Source organism: Ascaphus truei, chromosome 4, assembly GCF_040206685.1.
Source record: "Ascaphus truei isolate aAscTru1 chromosome 4, aAscTru1.hap1, whole genome shotgun sequence".
In the NCBI taxonomy this organism is placed as follows: Eukaryota; Metazoa; Chordata; class Amphibia; order Anura; family Ascaphidae; genus Ascaphus; species Ascaphus truei.
Window position 1 is genome coordinate 79,774,156 of NC_134486.1, and position 17,791 is coordinate 79,791,946.

Consider the following 17,791-nt stretch of genomic DNA (forward strand, 5'->3'; position numbering starts at 1 on the left):
CACTGCAAGTGTATGTTTGAAATTAAAGAACATACTTACTTTTTTCTTTAATCCATATATTTCTGCCGCATAATAATGTTCTTCTAACACCACGCCAAGTTGGAAATGAAAGTTAGGGTCTCTTGGCTTCAGTTTGATTGCTGATGCATAGGCTATTGCAGCCTGATGAAGGGCATCCAAGGGTGACATTCCTTCCTCATAATGGAGCACATCACCTGTTATTACAAAAGTTTTAAGATGCTTGTGATCCCCACCAGTGATAGTTAAAACACATATTTATATATTGGCTTGTATTAGGAACTGTATTAGGAACTGACAGACCTTTTTTCCCAAACGTAAAAAAAAAAGGAACATGTAACTGCATTTTAAATATTCTTCTGTAAACCCTCTTTAAAGGAGCAATCGAAAATGGCACATTTTGTTTTCAAATGTGTTATATATATATATATATATATATATATATATATATATATATATATATACAGGCATACCCCGCATTAACGTACGCAATGGGACCGGAGCATGTATGTAAAGCGAAAATGTACTTAAAGTGAAGCACTACCTTTCCCCACTTATCGATGCACGTACTGTACTGCAATCGTTATATACGTGCATAACTGATGTAAATAACGCATTTGTAACAGGCTTTATAGTCTCCCTGCTTGCGCACAGCTTCGGTACAGGTAGGGAGCCGATATTGCTGTTCAGGACGTGATGACATGCGCATGCGTGAGCTGGCGTTTGCCTATTGGGCGATATGTACTTACTCGCGAGTGTACTTAAAGTGAGTGTACTTAAAGCGGGGTATGCCTGTATATATATCTCAAAAGAAAAAGAGAAGCGCGGACCACATAACATATAATAATATTGACATTTAATATATAATTAATAATATAATAGACACACACCAAATTATAAACCCAATAGAAAAATTTAAAACTGGACATTCCAGGCGTCATGGAGTCAATCCGGGATATAAACGGCCTTCCCGGTGGATTAGCCAAATCTTTGTGTACTTTGGGTAGATGGTTAAAGTTCCCGCGTCACATGGGCCCCTCCTTCTTACATCCCTTTCTTAGCCATGGATTAACCTCCCTAAACTCCAACTGTCTCCCTGCAGTAGCGCATGGCAGTAGTAGTATTTCAGAAAATACTACCTTGGCGGTCCATGCTTTAAGCTTGCGGCCTAGATTGCTGAAATTGCAATTGCATTCTGTTTTGTACAATTATCAGTCCGTGGTTTCTGGCAAATACTGTGAACAGTGCACAGACTGATCAGTATTTGTGGCTTAGAGCTGTTCTCATAAGATTGAGGTGTGCCTAAAACATAGTGATTATTTTGCTGCTTGGACAGTCTTCTGTTTGGCCAGCAGGTGACAATAGAGATGCTGTAATTATTACGATTTTGTCCTTGGTTCAGTTTATTGCTGACTTCACAGTGTTTACTGTCTGACACTACCCAAATCGCATTTTTTACTCCAGCAGAGGGATCGGTAGTAGGTGGGGTATAAGGGAAGTACCACAGGCCCCATGGGTCTGTGGGAATGGGCCTGAAGAAGGGGCATTCTGTCCCAAAACGTTTCCCCCCTCATCCCTACAGATTGCTTGTGCTTTTTGTTGTTTTATACTACCCAGGATGCCAGGAGCACGATCTCATAACCAATAATGTGACTTATTTTCCTCCATACAAACTAGTACAACCATCAGGATAACATAATCCTTGACAGTCACACTTCATTGCAACAAACTAGTTCTCAAATGGCTCACCAGTAATACTGTTATGGGTGATGATATATTACCACCAGTCATAAAATCAAGGGCAAATAGCAGCGGAACCAGAGGTCTCCTAGGGAAAAGAATGGTGTTGTGATGATGCAGAAGCTTCTGGTTTAGAAAATTATTTATTTTAACTTTTTAACAAAATGGAGCATTTCGTATTGCTGCTTTAATGCTTTAATGGTGGATGTTTTCCATCTTTAATAACTTGGTGGCCTTCTTTTGAATTACTACAACAAAAGACAGAAAAGCCCAATGCTACATCCAATGTGACAAAATACATAGTACAGGCATACCCCGGTTTAAGGACACTCACTTTAAGTACACTCGTGAGTAAGTACATATCTCTCAATAGGCAAACGACAGCTCACGCATGCACCTGTCAGCATGTCCTGAACAGCAATACCGGCTCCCTGCCTGTACCGAAGCTGTGCGCAAGCGGGGAGACTATAGAGCCTGTTACACATGTGTTATTTATATCAGTTATGCACGTATATGATGATTGCAGTACAGTATATTTATCAATAAGTGGGAAAAAGGTAGAGCTTCACTTTAAGTACATTTTCACTTTACATACATGCTCCGGTCCCATTGCGTATGTTAATGCGGGGTATGCCTGTAAATAGTATATAGTTAAATACTTCAATAATAATATTCTCATGAATAAGGGTCATTTAGTTAAACCCTTTGGCCAAAGCGTTATAAGCCTGCAAGCCTCCGTTGGAAGGAGAATGACCGCAAAGGATCTTTATACAGCAAAATTAAAAAGCTACTACTTTAAAAAGTGGGGAGGCCACGCTCAGTAGCACTCCTTTTGACATAAATATACATGTATATGATGTGGTGGGTTTTGGGGGTCTGAGCTTGCTGGGATTGTGTGTTTGTTCATTTCAATCTTCAACTGGCATCAGTTGTTTGGAGGTTAGTGGCTCCTCCTCCCAGGGTTTAAGATCACCCCTCCCCACTTTTTAAGGTAGTAGCCTTTTTCATTTTGCTGTATGTACAGACCCACTGAAGTCATTCTCCCTCCAACAAAGGATAAAGAGAAGTTTCACAGTTTAGCGTTAGGACCTGCAAATTTGGCTATGCCTTGACGTGGCTTGCAGGCTTATAACACTTTCGCCAAAGGGTTTAACTAAATGACAATTACTCATGAGAATATTATTATTGAAGTATTTAACTATATACTATTTACTATGTGTTTTGTTACATTGGATGTAGCATTGGGCTTTTCTGTCTTTTGTTGTATACATTTGGCCATGCTCAGTAGCGTTCTTTTTGACATAAATATATATGTATATGATGTGGTGGGTTTTGGGGTTCTGAGCTTTCTGGGATTGTGTGTTTGTTTACTTCTTTTGAATGGCCCCCCAACACTGCAATATTAAATAAAAGTCAAAGAGTTACTCATTTGTCCATTAGGAAACTCTATTACATATTAAATGCAAAGAGCCGTGTCAGATATGCTAAAGTGGGCATTGCATAACTAGTTTAATCATAATACATATGTACTAGAATAGGCCACCTATTAATATCTATCTGTCTGTCTATTCTCCCCAAAAGATTGAGGCGTTTTGATGTCTGATTGATGCCATAACAATGTAAGCATCTCCCATCATTCTCCTTTTCATAGGAATATATGATAAGCAATCAACTGAGGCCCAGAGCCACAGAGGTCTGTTTTTGACTGAACGAGGTGCTAACCTAAACTAATGTCTCGTTAAGCAATAATAAGTATCATCAAAGCTCACTAACATGAGGTTAAGTCACATTTTTGTCCGGAAAGGGCATTGCGGTAAGTATAACGGCCCTTAGTGCTAATGATATTCAAAAGAGGCATTCTCCCTAACAATGCATATCCACAGAGCTCCGTTACAGCATAGAGAAATAGAGAGAGAGAAATTAATAGAGCTCTCTGTGACTCGTATACCTCCCCAATCATGTCTTTATACCAGACGTGAAAAGATACGTGAAAGACGTGCACCTGAGATACCTGGGAAATATTCTAATGTGGATATGAAAGTATATTTAAATTATTAAAATTAGCATATTTCCAAACTATAGGATTAGCGTTGTGGATAAGCGTTAACCTCAGGGAAAATAACATCCATTAATGATTTTGATGACTGACTGTTATTAGCACAGAGTTAAAAGACCTCTGTGAATCTGGCCATTCATTCTGAAACTGTATTTTTTTCTACATTGTATTTGCAATAACCCTTTGGTAAATCACCACGCAGTTTACATTTTTGTAATTTCCATAGGGAAAGAAAACAGTATCTGGCTTGTAGTTGAAAAAATGCTTACAATATTTCTCAATTAATGCAGCTTAATGGCAAGAAAAGACTGCTTCACAACATATGGAATAAGAAGAGCCTTTAACTTATCTGTACGTGCAGGTAGGGCTCAGCTGTAACCGCAGGTAAAAATAAAACAAGGTTACACAGAAGTATTAAAAAGAAATGTTCACCTGGCTTGGGTAGGTTCTGCTTATAAAGACAAATCAGTGTCTCTGCATGACTGCACAATTTGTCTATCTGGCTGTCTCCAAACACTTGCTGAAGCCTTTTCTCCCAGCTCTGCTCCTATGAAAACATTTCAATAATGATACAAATAATCCCTGATAAACAGAAGTGTGGCATTGATAAAAATCATATGTATGAAATGTTGTTTATATTAATTGACAATAACTAATACTTTGAGAAAATTAAAACTGTAGGACAGGCTCCGGGTGAGCTGTGTGCCAAATGGGGCCTTGATGTGGCCATTGGACTCTCAGCTGCCCAAGCAACACGTATGACATAAGCAGCAACAAAATGCCATGTTTCACACTAAAACTCGTGTGTAAGTTAAGGTGCTGTAAATATAAAGGGTACAGATGTTAAACATGTTTGCAAAATGTTGAAATATTATAATTGTTTTTAAATCTGCCCAAAATTATATTTAAAAAAAGCTTGTGGCCTTTCTGCTAAATGTTTTCTGATCAGGCCCCCTTGGAGAACTGGTTGGAGAGTCCTGCTATAGGACTTCTAAGCTCTACGTTCAAATTACCCTACTATTGTGGTTAGAATGACTTAAACACAACTTCAATATGTTATATATCTACACTTCCGTCGAAGTATTTATATTCATACTGAAAAAGTGCTTACATGCACAAGTGCTGCGCAGCAAATGTAATTTAATGAACACAAATTGTGCAGCATATATAATACAGTAGATTCAAAACTAAAATAAAAAATAAATCATAAAACTTGTAAAGTGATAAAGGGGTGTATATCTTTTTTTAAATCAAATTAAAGAAGATGCATTTTTCCTAACAGTGAAGCGGAGGTATTATTTAACAAAACCCATTTCAGGAGCCCTGAAACAAGGAAGGAGAGTTTGTGTGACGGTAACTTAGGGTGACCTGCTGTCCCGGTTTAGCTGGGACATTCCCGGATTTGCAGCAAATGTCCCGACAATTAGTTTAAAATCTTACAAATGTTCTGGTTTGTCTGCAGCTGCGGAGGAGGGAGTGGAGCCAGTATCGGCAGGGGATGGGTGCGCCCCACCACCCCCCAGTATCCGCAGGGGTGGGGCCAGTATCAGCAAGAACGGATCTGAAAACGGAGAACGGAGAGAAACATGTAGCCACAGAGGGCGCCTGTGAGCATGGCTACTCCTCCTTGCAGAGTACAGACCCTCCTTTTAAAGCTGGTTCCTGTAGGTCAGTTTGTGTGTGTTTATGTGATAGTCAATCTGTGTGTATGTTGTGTGTGTGTGAGTCTGAGAGAGAATGGCGGGGGAAGAGAGAGAATGGCCTGGGAGAGAGAGAGAATGGCCTGGGGGAGAGAGAGGGAATGGCGGTGGGGGAAGAGAGAGAATGGCCAGGGGGAAGAGAGACAGAATGGGGGTGGGGGGAAGAGAGAAAGAATGGGGGGGGGCGGAGGAGAGAGAAAATGGCGGGGGAAGAGAGAAAATGGCGGGGGGGAAGAGAGAAAAAAATGGTGGGGGGAGAAAATGGTGGCGGGGGGAGAAAATGGTGGGGGGGGAGAGAGAATGGCAGGGGGAAGAGAGAGAATGGCAGGGGAAAGAAAGAGAATAGCGGGACAAAGAAAGAGAGAGAATGGCGGGGAGAAGGGAGAGAGAGAGAATGGTGGGCAGAAGGAAGTGAGAGAATGGTGGGGGAAGAGAGAGAATGACAGTGAGGGAGAGAATGGCGGGCAGAAGGTAGAGAGGGAGAATGTTGGGGGGAGGGAGAGAATCTCAGGCAGATGGGAGGGAGAAAGAATGGCAGGGTGGAGTAGGAGAATGGTGGGGGCTGGGGGGGGGAGAGAATGGTGGCCAGAAGGGAGAGAGAAAGAATGGTGGGGGGAGAGAGACAGAATAGCGGGGAGAGAGAATGGTGGGGAGAGAGAGAGAGAATGGTGGGGGGAGAGATAGAATAGGAGGGAGAGAGAATGGCGATAAAGAGAGAATGGCGGGGGGAGAGAGAGAGAATGCCGGGGAAGGGAGGGAAAGAATGGGGGGATGGAAAGGGAGAGATTTGAAGAGGGAGAATGAATAATACAGCATACATGGGGATGCTACTAGACAAACACCATTATAATACTTATTTTTTAGTGATGTCATTTGACGTATAAACAATTTTTAAATGTGTCCCATTTTTTTTTTTTTAATCTTGTCACCCTATGGTAACAGGACTCCTTCAGCAGCATAAATATCAGACATGCGTAACAGAGCAACGGGTCCAGAAACGGTATGCAATGCTGCATTATCACATTGTTATTTTATTGTGCTTGTTAAATTTAATGAAGTTCACTCTACTAAGTAATAAAACTGGCATAACTCTGCTAACCACATACTTACACTTTCTGGCACTCAGATCAAAGGCAGTCTTTACAGAAGAATAATGTATGTGTTTTTAATAAGTCTAATAAATCTTAACCCCTTATATCTCAGAAGGGACTGCAATGCAATGCAAGCCCCTGCAGCGCTAAGGGATTTACTTTAGTATGGTTATAAAGTTTATTAAAAAGCTTTTTTCTCCCGTAGAGCCTTCAAAGCACCTTACAATACAAAGTAGCTGAGTGAGACAATAAAACTGGAACAAAAGCTTTTTTTACAGTTGTACAAACTGTGTTTTTCATCCACATCTGCACCCTAGAGAGATAATGGACTAGATTCACCGAAGAGGGTAAATACTGCGTTAGTTTGAAAGCTAAAAATATCAACTTCCATGCTATTTATATCTTTCATGTAAAAGATTAAAATGTCAATAGTATGAAGACCTCTATGTATGTTAAACACAAACAGACTGTATTCAGCTATAAATAAATCTAGCAGGCATACAACCAATACATGTACTGTATAATTCATATGGCATTAGTTATTTCTTTATTTTCAATACATTTCTCTCAAAGGGGATACCACACCTAGCTTAATTGGTTTCCTTAAAGGTTATCAATCTTGAGCCAAGTAGCTGTTTTTGGTTTCTTTGGAAAGTAGGGGAAAAAATGAGGCTTATTCATTAAACTGCGATAGTGTCGATTGGGTTTCTAGTGCATGGAATTTCCCATTCCAGTCACTGGGTGTTTTCAAGCGATATTGCTCTGATAGGCAGTATCACAGTTTAATAAATAACCCCCAATGTATGTAAATGTACCCATACTCAGACCACCTATCAAAGGAAACATTAAGAGAAAGATATGAGAGCAGTAGGCATTTGCTTGTTCCTGCTCAACACCATGTGGCATTTTCTAAATGGGCTACAGGAAGTCAAACTCTTCCCATGTTTCATCATTTTCTGTGATTTTTTAACATGATTATTGAAACCATTTTACACCTGTCACTGATTGCAGTTCTGCGGTAATGCTGACCTGCTTAACCATTTCAGTGCCGAAAGGCCCGCTGCACCAGAGGGCAACAGCACCCCCGGCACATCGAGATCACCTGACTGCTCCTCGGAGTGATCGTGACGTCACTGATGAGGGGGACACAAGAGGAGTCTCCCACCACAGGAGTTTGGAATTTGGAATGCGATCTCCCCCAGGAAATGAGCAGCATGGCCTTGACATACACTACATCATAGGGCCCCTGGTGTGCCAGATACCATGATGTGGTGGGTACGTCATGGGGAACCCAAAGGGTTAAACACTGGCAGAGGCAGTAAAGCTGTTTCACGTTGCAAATACTCTGGGGTCAAACGAAAAGATATGCCATACACTGTGTTACATGAATGCTTGTCCTCCCTCTAAAAAATGGCCACCAAGATGATCCAGGATGTATTATGGACAGATTTCCACTGAAATTCACAATTTTATCAACACATTATTATCTTCACTGCTACATATTGCTAAATACAAACCTGCACTGCATATCAAAAGCTCTACAGTTATTAAACATGGAAAGTTATTCATTAAAAATGGAGCTGCTGTTTTATACCATAAATGTGGTAATATGTGTTGAATATAAAAATGAATACAAAGAATTATTCATTACTAGACATTTGCTATATTTTCGCCAACATTCGCAAACCAGACAAAATGTAACCTTTTTAATTACTGAGAAAATGTTCCCATAAATCGACAAGCTCCGTCCAAAAAAATTCCCAAGTACTAAAAGTCAATGTGCAGGGTCACATGGGCCTGTCCTGTATAAACTGCTGCTTCCATGACACTGTGCAAAGTTTTAGCAAGATTGGCAACATTCAAGGGGGAGCAGCAAAATTATTGAACGGTTGCTCATTTTAAAGCAATGTGAACTTTCGTGAAAAGTTTAAAATTCATTTTTTTTTTTTTTTTTAAATTCTCGAAGCACTTAATTTTTTTTTTTTTAACACATCTCTATTAATTATTAGCATTCAGGTTAAGTCTACAAAGTTTAAAATGAATACCTCACTTGGAATGAAATATAAAATGCAGCATCTTTTACCTGGATTGTATGTTTAAGGTATAGCTCAGTGTTTCTGGTGGAAGTACATCCTTCTTTATACCACTCAGTTTCTGTAACAGCCTAAAAGAAAAAGCAGTCAGTTCACACGAGAAATCAAGAATACTAATTTCTAGAGGATATATTTTAAAAAAAAACTTGTTCTTCCAATTGTACACTTTGCATCTGTTTCATTCTCTGCATGCTCTCTTTCGTTGACTATAATGCTGAAGTACTTACAAATAAATTAAACACATGCTTAAAAATGAATGATGTTTCATATAAGATTTGTATAGGGTGAAAGGATAGTTTTTTTAATACATTTTTATAAACACTGTATGTGAGCAATTCAATGCAACATGTTATTTACAGTCCCAGAGCCGTGAAAGCTGGAAAATAATATAGCATGTATACAAAAGAACTGACATGAGGAGACAAAGGTGTATACAATATAGCAATGCCAGAAAAATGGCATTTAAAAAAAGCAGGTCTTAGATTCTAGGTACCAAGTGAACTGATGTCATTAGCTCATTTAAAGCAGCAGAAAAGCTGCATTGCTGCTTAAATTATTTTCCTTTTTTTTTAATGATAGGATTGAAGCACGTGATCTTCAGCGCTGAACTGTGTTAATTTCAGCTCCGGGACACCTGCTTCAAGAGATACTTCCCTCTGTAGCGGTGCCGGCATCTTCACAGTCATATAACTGTGTGACTAACAGAATGGTTGCTTTAAATGTGCTGCGTCACGCAGGCCAATAGGAAGCTGTTATGTCATCCGTTGCCGCTTCCTATTGGCCAGCGTCACAGGGACATTTAAACTTCACAGGGATATCGGCACCCCTACGGAACTACGTATCTCTGGAAGCAGGGGGTCCTCAGAGCTGAAATTAACACAGTTCAGCTCTGGAGACCCCCTGCTTCAAACCTGTAAAATTAACGCAATGCAGCCTGTTCTGCTGCTTTAATAGATTAAATATAGATGTGACCTCCTTTTTGCTATCGTTGCCTATGTGGAACGGCTTCCTTAAAGGAGCAATCCATGCAATATCCTACATGTGTGTTTTTAAATAAATCAGTACTGTAGTATTAGATAATACTTACTGCATTTTTTTAAATTCAACTCTTAATGCAATTTTTTAATGAGTTTTAATATACTGATAATCCTTTGATTTCTATAGCAGGTTTTAGCACACCTCCCTAGCAGTGCAAGATCTTTGCAAAGCTTTCCTGTTTGTGATCATTTGTTGCCAATATTCCCAGCAGTTTGAGCTGTAAACTGTAACAATAGATAATGTTAGCTTAGTAATATATGAATACATTGTAGCTGCTGAGTTACACTGACTCAAGGATTGATCAAACTGAAAGGCAGCCATTTATTGAACCCTGGGAAGCAGGAGTTTTACGACCTATTTACTTAAATAGGCCACAAGGTGTCTTTCAGCGCCAAGAAGTTAGTGCAGTATTGCACGGCTTATTAAATATATGCCTAAGTAAATGAGTTCAAATCCACAGTAAATTGTAAGACATTTGTGATAGATGAGACCTTTGTATCCAGTTCATTCGATGGTTTAAAAGAGCAGCTCCTCAAATGGTGACCAAATTCAGATAGCTTTAAAATGCTTCCACAACCTGCAGTGTAAAACACACAGTATATTATATACAATAAATATATAAATATAGCTGCTTACATTCCAAAGTTTTTCTGTTCTATACAGTTTAATCAAATATATATATATATATATATATATATATATATATATATAATCAAAAAATAAATAGATGATACCGGTATCATCTATTTATTTTTTAATTATTGAAGCTCGGCTAACACGGTACTGATACCTCTACATGAAAATATGGAAGATACCACATTGTACCGCACCGTAAACGGTATCATCTATTTATTTTTTGATTATTGAAGCTCGGCTAACACGGTACTGATACCTCTACATATATATATATATATATATATATATATATATATATATATATATATACAGTTTTCGACAAACCTATACATTTGCTCGCCCCGGGTGAGTGGATTTAACCCCCGGGCGAGTAAATATTGGCCCAAGCAGCACACGTTTGGTACTAGGTGGCGAGTAGATTTTTTGGTGATTTGTCAACCACTATATATATATATATATACAACTGTATGCTCATCTGCATGTCTTAGGCAGGTCTGCAACCCCGCCTTTCCCCATTATCACCCAGCATACAGCACTTCCACTGTAGCAAGGGATTCTGGGAAATGACATGCAAATGAGCACACAGTGTCACTTTTTGCCTCAAAAACCATTTTTAACATGGTTTCCTATATATATATATATATATATATATATATATATATATATATATATATATATATATATATACATGTAAATACAACTGTATGCTCATCTGCATGTCTTAGGCCGTGTCCATAGATGGACAGGCCGTGCTGAGGCGTGCGGACGCTCCGCGCTGAGCCCCTGCATCCTCAATGAGGATGCCTTGAGAGGGGGCTCACGCGAGCGTCCGCAGGCGTGCGGAGGAGTTGGAGGTTTCAGCCGAGCGCCAAGCTGTTTTTCAGCGCGCTGTCGGCTGAAACCCTCCAATGAGAGTGGGGCTGCGTCAACGTCACGGCGCCGTGACGTCGACGTCAGTGCGTCGCGGGCGATTCTCCCAGCGACGTCACTGCCCCGCCTCCCTACAGTCTCCCCCCACCTCCGATCGCGGACGCTGGCTCGCCTGTATGGGCATGAAATTGCCCAGCTTCTGCAGGCGAGCCTCAGCGTCCGCTCGCCTCAGCACGGCTCCCCCCCTCTATGGCCCGGGCCTTAGGCAGGTCTGCAACCCCGCCTTTCACCATTATCACCCAGCACACAGCACTTCCACTGCAGCAAGGGATTCTGGGAAATGAAATGCAAATGAGCACACAGTGCCACTTTTTGCTTCAAAAACCATTTTTAACATGTTCTCTATAGGCTTAAGCTTGCTGCATGGTCACAGCTTTGAGCACAGCCAGGGTTAAGGTGCATAGCCAGAAAACCCACCCACATATATATATATATATATATACTAGCTGATATACCCGGCTTTGCCCGGGATGTAATGATCCCGCTCCCCTCTCTCCTCTCCCCCCTCTCTATCTCTCTCCCCTCCCCCCTCCTCCGTCTCTGTTTGTCCCCCGTTCACCCCACCCTTTACAGACCCCCCCCTTTAGAGCTTCATGCAGGGTGTGTGCGGCAGTGTGTGGGTGTGTGTGTGCGTCAGGCATTGTGTGTGTGGGCGCGTCAGGCAGTGTGTGGGTGTGTGTGTGTGTGCGTCAATCAGTCAGGGTGTGTTTGCGCGTCAGGCAGTGTGTGTGCGCGGCAGTGATTGTGTGTGTGCACGTGTTAGGCAGTGTGTGTGCGTGTGGCAGTCAGTGTATATGTGTGTGTGTGCGCGGCAGTCAGTGTGTGTATGCGCGGCAGTCAGTGTGTGTGTGCGTCAGTCAGGTGCGGAGGAAGGGGGAGACGGGGAGGCTGCTTTTGCATTAACAGGGGGGTGCGGGAGAGAGATGTGAGGCCATTGGCCGTGGGGGAGGGGTTGGGAGGAAGGAGAGAGAGGTGAGGCCATTGGCGCAGAGGAGCGGCGGCTGCTTGTGCTGGGCCGGGGGGGGGGGAGGTGAGGCAATGAGTCTGGCGGCGCCGAGGAGCGGCGGCTGCTTGTGCTGTGCCGGGGGAGGGGAAGAGGTGAGGCGGTGACTTTGTGCTGGGGGGGGGAGAGGTCAGGCGGTGAGGCGGTGAGCTTGCCGGCGCCGAGGAGCGGTGGCAGCGGCGGCTGTTTGTGCTGTGACCGGGGGGTGGGTGTGGGGGGAAAGGTCAGGCGGTGAGGCCGGCAGCGCCGATGAGCAGTGGCTGCGGCGGCAGCTGCTTTTGGTCGGACGGGGTGTGTTGGTGTGGGGGGAGAGGTGAGACAGTGAGGCCGGGGTCGCCGAGGAGTGTGGGTAGCGTTAAGTAGCAAAGTTGTTCTCCTAGCAAGTCAGCTTCCAAGTGAGATGGTCCTGCTAAGTGAGGTTCCAATTCCAAGTGAGGGCAAGAGGTGCACGCAATGTGAGGGGGGGGGGGGGCGTCCGTGGGCCAATCACACGGGGAAGAAATACACACACTATATTTTTATTTGTTGTTGAAGGATTGGAGAGGGAAATGTTTTATTCACAAGAAAGTAAACATGTCTCATTTATGCTTAAATATGAACTTTACTTTAAGTAAAATATATGCTTCTGACAGACAAATGAATACATCCCCCATGCAAATAAAAATATAGCAAATGAATTCAGTTAACACTTTCCTGGACTATACAATTGCTAACCTTTAGAAAATTAACATCGATATATATTTTGATTTGTTTTTCATTTTTGGGGGGATACTGAAGCAATTTGTGGGCAGAGATAATGTGATTGTTAGAATAAGAAACCAAAGAAGAATTACCCCTAACGGGAAATAAGGAAATAGAAATCTTCCAAAATAGTGCACAGTATAATAATAATAAAATTAATACCTTTATTTCATATAGCGCTTTTCTCCCAATGGGACTCAAAGCGCTTCACAATTATAGTATAGTGCATGGTGCAGCACATACTGTAGGATTGTTACAGACACAGTCCAAGCCCAGATGAGATTACAATGTATGTTTTGGTGTCGGAAGTACAGGGTGATAAAGTGACAAGGTACTGACACTGGGAATTGAACCAGGTTCCCCTGATTCAAACTCAGTGTCATTGTTTTCAGAGTCAATGGGGCCTATTCAAGTAGCTCCGAACTTGTCATTGCTAAACCACACGGGTTGGCATGTTCAGAAGGAGCAGAATGAAATGTAAGAAACAACTGTATTCTCTATTGCAAATCACTTCTTCTAAACCACTTTAAAAAAAAAAAGTGACAAACTGCCTGGTTTAACTTCCAATCCACACGGTGAGTACCTGCTTTAGAAGCGGAATGACCAGAGGTGGTGCTAACTCCATCCCCGGTCTGACTTATGGATTTTTCCACGTCCTGTCTGGAGGACCTCGGTTAGAGCAATCGTAAGGGCTACGGTGGCCTTCAGTGGACACAGAAAACTTCACCACCGACAGGAAACCTGTCCACTGAAAGCCACCGTAGCCCTCGCAATTGATCTGACAGAGGTCCTGCTGTCCGGACGCGGAAGCCGGGGGATACCACAAAGAGTCTCAACATGGCTACCAGTGCCGAAAGTGTTTTTCTATTCATGTAAGTTTATGTATACTTACGTTTGTCTTTAATAAAGTGCATATATTTTACTCCTATTTGTGATTGAGAACCTAAAGATCAAGTCCGAGGGGGTACGTACAAAACCAAAGATACCATGATGTGAGGAGCTCACACTTGTCCGTGTGAGTGTAGTTGCTATCTTTTATCAGCTTTCATCCCCATCATTACCCAAATAAGTTTTCTCTATACTACTAATTTTATATTTCATGATTATCGTATTCATGTTTTATCACTAATTGAGTGTTATTATATATATTCTGATTTTTGTTTGCGCTCACCACAACTATATATACACTACCGACACACTTTATTAAAGTGTGGCCGGTACCGCAAGCCGGGATATTTCCCGGCTTGCTTGTGGCTGCCCCTCGGCGTGCCGCGCGTCATAGACGCGCGGTCACGCGTCTTCGGGAGCCTGCGCCCCCTGCACACGCGTCCAGGGCTCCCCGAGGGAGCCCTGGTGTCCCGCGATCTGCGGGACGGCGGCAGGGGGTTCCGGGGGACCCGGCGGACCCGGTAGCGGTAGGGAGAGCGCCCCGATCGGAGGGCGCTCTTCCGCTGCTTCGGCGCGCGCCCGTCACACTCGGGCGCGCGCCAGGCTACTGCTGCGGCCAAGAACGGGCAAATGCTCGAATAAACTTGGCCGCAGCAGTATACCTCTACTGACATATGAGGATCAAGGAGGATCTTTCCTGGTTGAGCTGCAGTTCTATAAAGGGCCAGTATAATATTGCTATCTGGTTTTACATTGATATTTGTTATTGCTTTTATTTACTAGACCACCACCAATTGGTTGCTATTTTTCAGGGGAGCGCCGCAGTTACACCTTAAATACCATTGAAGGAGTAAGACCTCGCAGTTTCGGTGCTGGGTTGCAACTCGCCTCGCCTACCGACGTATCAGCTATGCGCTCACCTGAAACTGCATTAGGTTCATTGCTTTATGGTAGCTGAGTGTAGCTATCTTGTTCTACGGTGGTTAGATACTACCTTGTAAACCATTCAGACCTAAACCCTATCTCCCATCGGCTGCAACCTGGACGTTACCCACTGTCGCATTATCTGGAGAGAGAAGACCATCTTCATCGAATCCAGTGGCAGACGACAGTCTTCACTCGTGGAAGTTCCTGCTCGCTTGTGGTACCATGCTGGTTATTACATGACATGTCTTAATGTATATACTAGCTTGTATGTGCGAAACTCACCCTCGACATTTGTTCAATATAAATTTGTACTTACTACACCATGAGTTGTGCACTTTTCTTGGTTTTTCTATTCTGGATGTAACTTGCAAAACCAATATCCCCACCCTTTAGGTAGTGTTAAAAAAAATGCAAGTTTTTAGAAGCGGTTCGTAGAACAGAGCTACTAGAATAGCAATTGTAGGCAAAAAAAAATCTGAGTTTGAGGCTTTTTTGTCAGGCCAATTGGATAGTAGAGAAAATGTGAAACCGTCTACAAAGGCCATTTAGACGCAGTTTGTACATGTGAGAAGGGCTTACAGAATAGCAAAGCATGACAATCCGCTTCTAAAGTGCACATTAGAAGTGGTTTGTCAGACTTCGGAGCTACGAAAATAGGCTCCAGTGTCTTTACTCACTGAGCCGCTCCTTCAGCCCAATATACCAATACAAATTTACTTTATTAGAACAATAATCAAATACACCACACAATGAAGAGGAAAACTATAAAATCATTGATAAAACATCAAGCATTGGCTATCAGCAAAAAAGCCCCCTCCTATAAATATAAATATCAGCAGTAATAGGCAAATGTGAAAACTTGTGAGGGAGAAAAAAACTAAAGAAAACAAACAGACCGCTCAATTCTTACTTAAGCACAAATATTAATGCAAATGACAAATATTTGAACACAAAAAGACCAATGAGCTCAGAACAAAAAGTTCCATATTCTCTTTACAATGAAATGTATCCATCTTACAAAAATGCAGTATACAGTAAACAAGTTCCTCATTTAAGCCCATAGGAGTCATTATGTATCATAGGAAGATTCACCTACATTCCTATAGCCATAAAGTCGCCACCACGACTCTCTAAGGGTATTTCCTGAATCCCCCATGCCAGCAGTCCTGAAAGTGAACCTTTAGTTGCACCCTCTGTGGCACCCTTTAGTGCATATGGGCCTTTGTGTTAATTTTCCTTAAAATGTCCTTGATACATAAACCCGTATGAGTTAGGTATCTGTACCTCGATAAGCGTAACTGCAGTAGATATTTGCTGCTGACATTTTCATATCTAATTCATACTCAGGAAGCCTCCAGTTTTCATTGAGAAGAGTCTCATCCAAGGGGTCTGTTTTTGACCTTCTGGTTAATAGATCCATGTATGGACCAGAGATTGTGTGCTTCGGATCACTGCAAAAATAATAAACGTACATTATTGGAAAACTGTTCCAACGTTTATATCTCTTGCGTGAGTGCTCTGAAATATTTGGATTTAATGCTTTAATTCTCTCATTTTGATTCAAAGTAATATAAAAAGTCTGACTTTTGCACTAAATATGAAATGTTTTGTATAGCTGATTTTACAATTACCCATTTTTGCATGCGCCAATATTTCGGGTGAATACATAAATATTAAAATGGAGTGGACCAGATGATGTAAAAGTCCAAATACAATAATAAAAAATAAAAAAGTAACACACGCAAATAATGATAATCACAGAGACGCTGTACATTTCTCCCCCCCCCCCGAGTATACCTGTAGATATCAACAACAACACATCTCACAGTTCTTCTAGAGACATCTACAGAAACACAAGCTATACAGTGGCGACCGCCTTTAGTCTAAATCGGCTAGATCCGCGATTTTCAGATTATCCCGGTTATGTGCGGTTTTATGTCGTTTTCGCCCAGAGTGAACTGCGTTATTTTCGCGCTTGTGATATTAGCATTTTATTCTCGCGGTCTGCAATACTGCAATGCCGTGTGAAAACTCAGGGGGGCGTTTGCGAGCTGTTGTCTTGGAAGTCTAATACCTTCGCGGTTCAAGCTACGTCAGTACACAGTCTGTGTGTGCGTGCACAATAATTGTAAATTTGCATATTTAAAGTATACATGCATTTGCAGTGCTGTGCTGTGCTGCTGTACGGTATGTCTCATTTAAAAATTGTTGAAACGCATAGGCGTGTACAGTACTGTAACAGTGTCACATTTCGGCATATACAGCGGTCTCCCCTCGCTCAGGATAATTAACTGCACTGCAGGGTATTTCAACTTCTTATCTTCTGTGCAATGCAGTACATCTCTCCCACACCATTCCTTTGAACGTGTGTCTGGTTTCAATCACATTCCTGCTTGACAGCAGGAATTTACTGCGCATGTGTCTGTAACTTCGCCCACCACTGCTTGCTTGCCTGAGTGAGTGACCAAAAAAAAAATTAAAAATTAAAAAAAAATTTTGTTGTAAATTTTTTTTTTTTATTTTCTCCACAAGCCTGCAAAAACCATCTTACTGTATTACGATATTCAATCTGTGCTGTACAGTAGCTTTTGACTGCGACCCTGTGCGTTTGACTGCACATGGTTGATTTGTGTGCTTTTTACGTACTGTATTTGGGGGTGTATTATTATGATGAACTGCCTTTTGAAATTAAATTATGTCTTTAGCTTTGAACTTCATGCGCCTGTCTTTAATTTTTGGAATCTTGCCATTGTGTTTTGAATCCATCCATAGCCGAGCTTGAAAGCCTCACTGCCCCTGCGTGTAATCCTTGTTCAGATGGAAGCTTAGCTGCTTACTGCGCATGAGTCACCCAACCCCCCCTCTCCACAGAGTCATTCAACAGACACCTGCACAGAGTCATTCATTTTCTGAAGTTAGTCATTGTGTTT

General features: G+C 41.9%; 1 protein-coding gene across 2 annotated transcripts in view; it reads right to left on the minus strand.

The window, feature by feature from the left end:
- Positions 1-17,791, minus strand: part of LOC142492891 (uncharacterized) — a 113,819-nt gene that overhangs the window by 70,067 nt on the left and 25,961 nt on the right. For both annotated transcript variants that reach the window (XR_012800926.1, XM_075596095.1), the window contains exons 6-10: positions 16,146-16,312; positions 10,228-10,313; positions 8,689-8,769; positions 4,247-4,361; positions 40-215 (exon numbers count right to left, since the gene is read on the minus strand). Coding sequence is in view for 1 of the 2 variants with exons in the window: in XM_075596095.1 (XP_075452210.1) it covers positions 40-215; positions 4,247-4,361; positions 8,689-8,769; positions 10,228-10,313; positions 16,146-16,312 (625 nt within the window). In the remaining variant the exon portion in view is untranslated. The remainder of the gene's footprint in view (positions 1-39; positions 216-4,246; positions 4,362-8,688; positions 8,770-10,227; positions 10,314-16,145; positions 16,313-17,791) is intronic.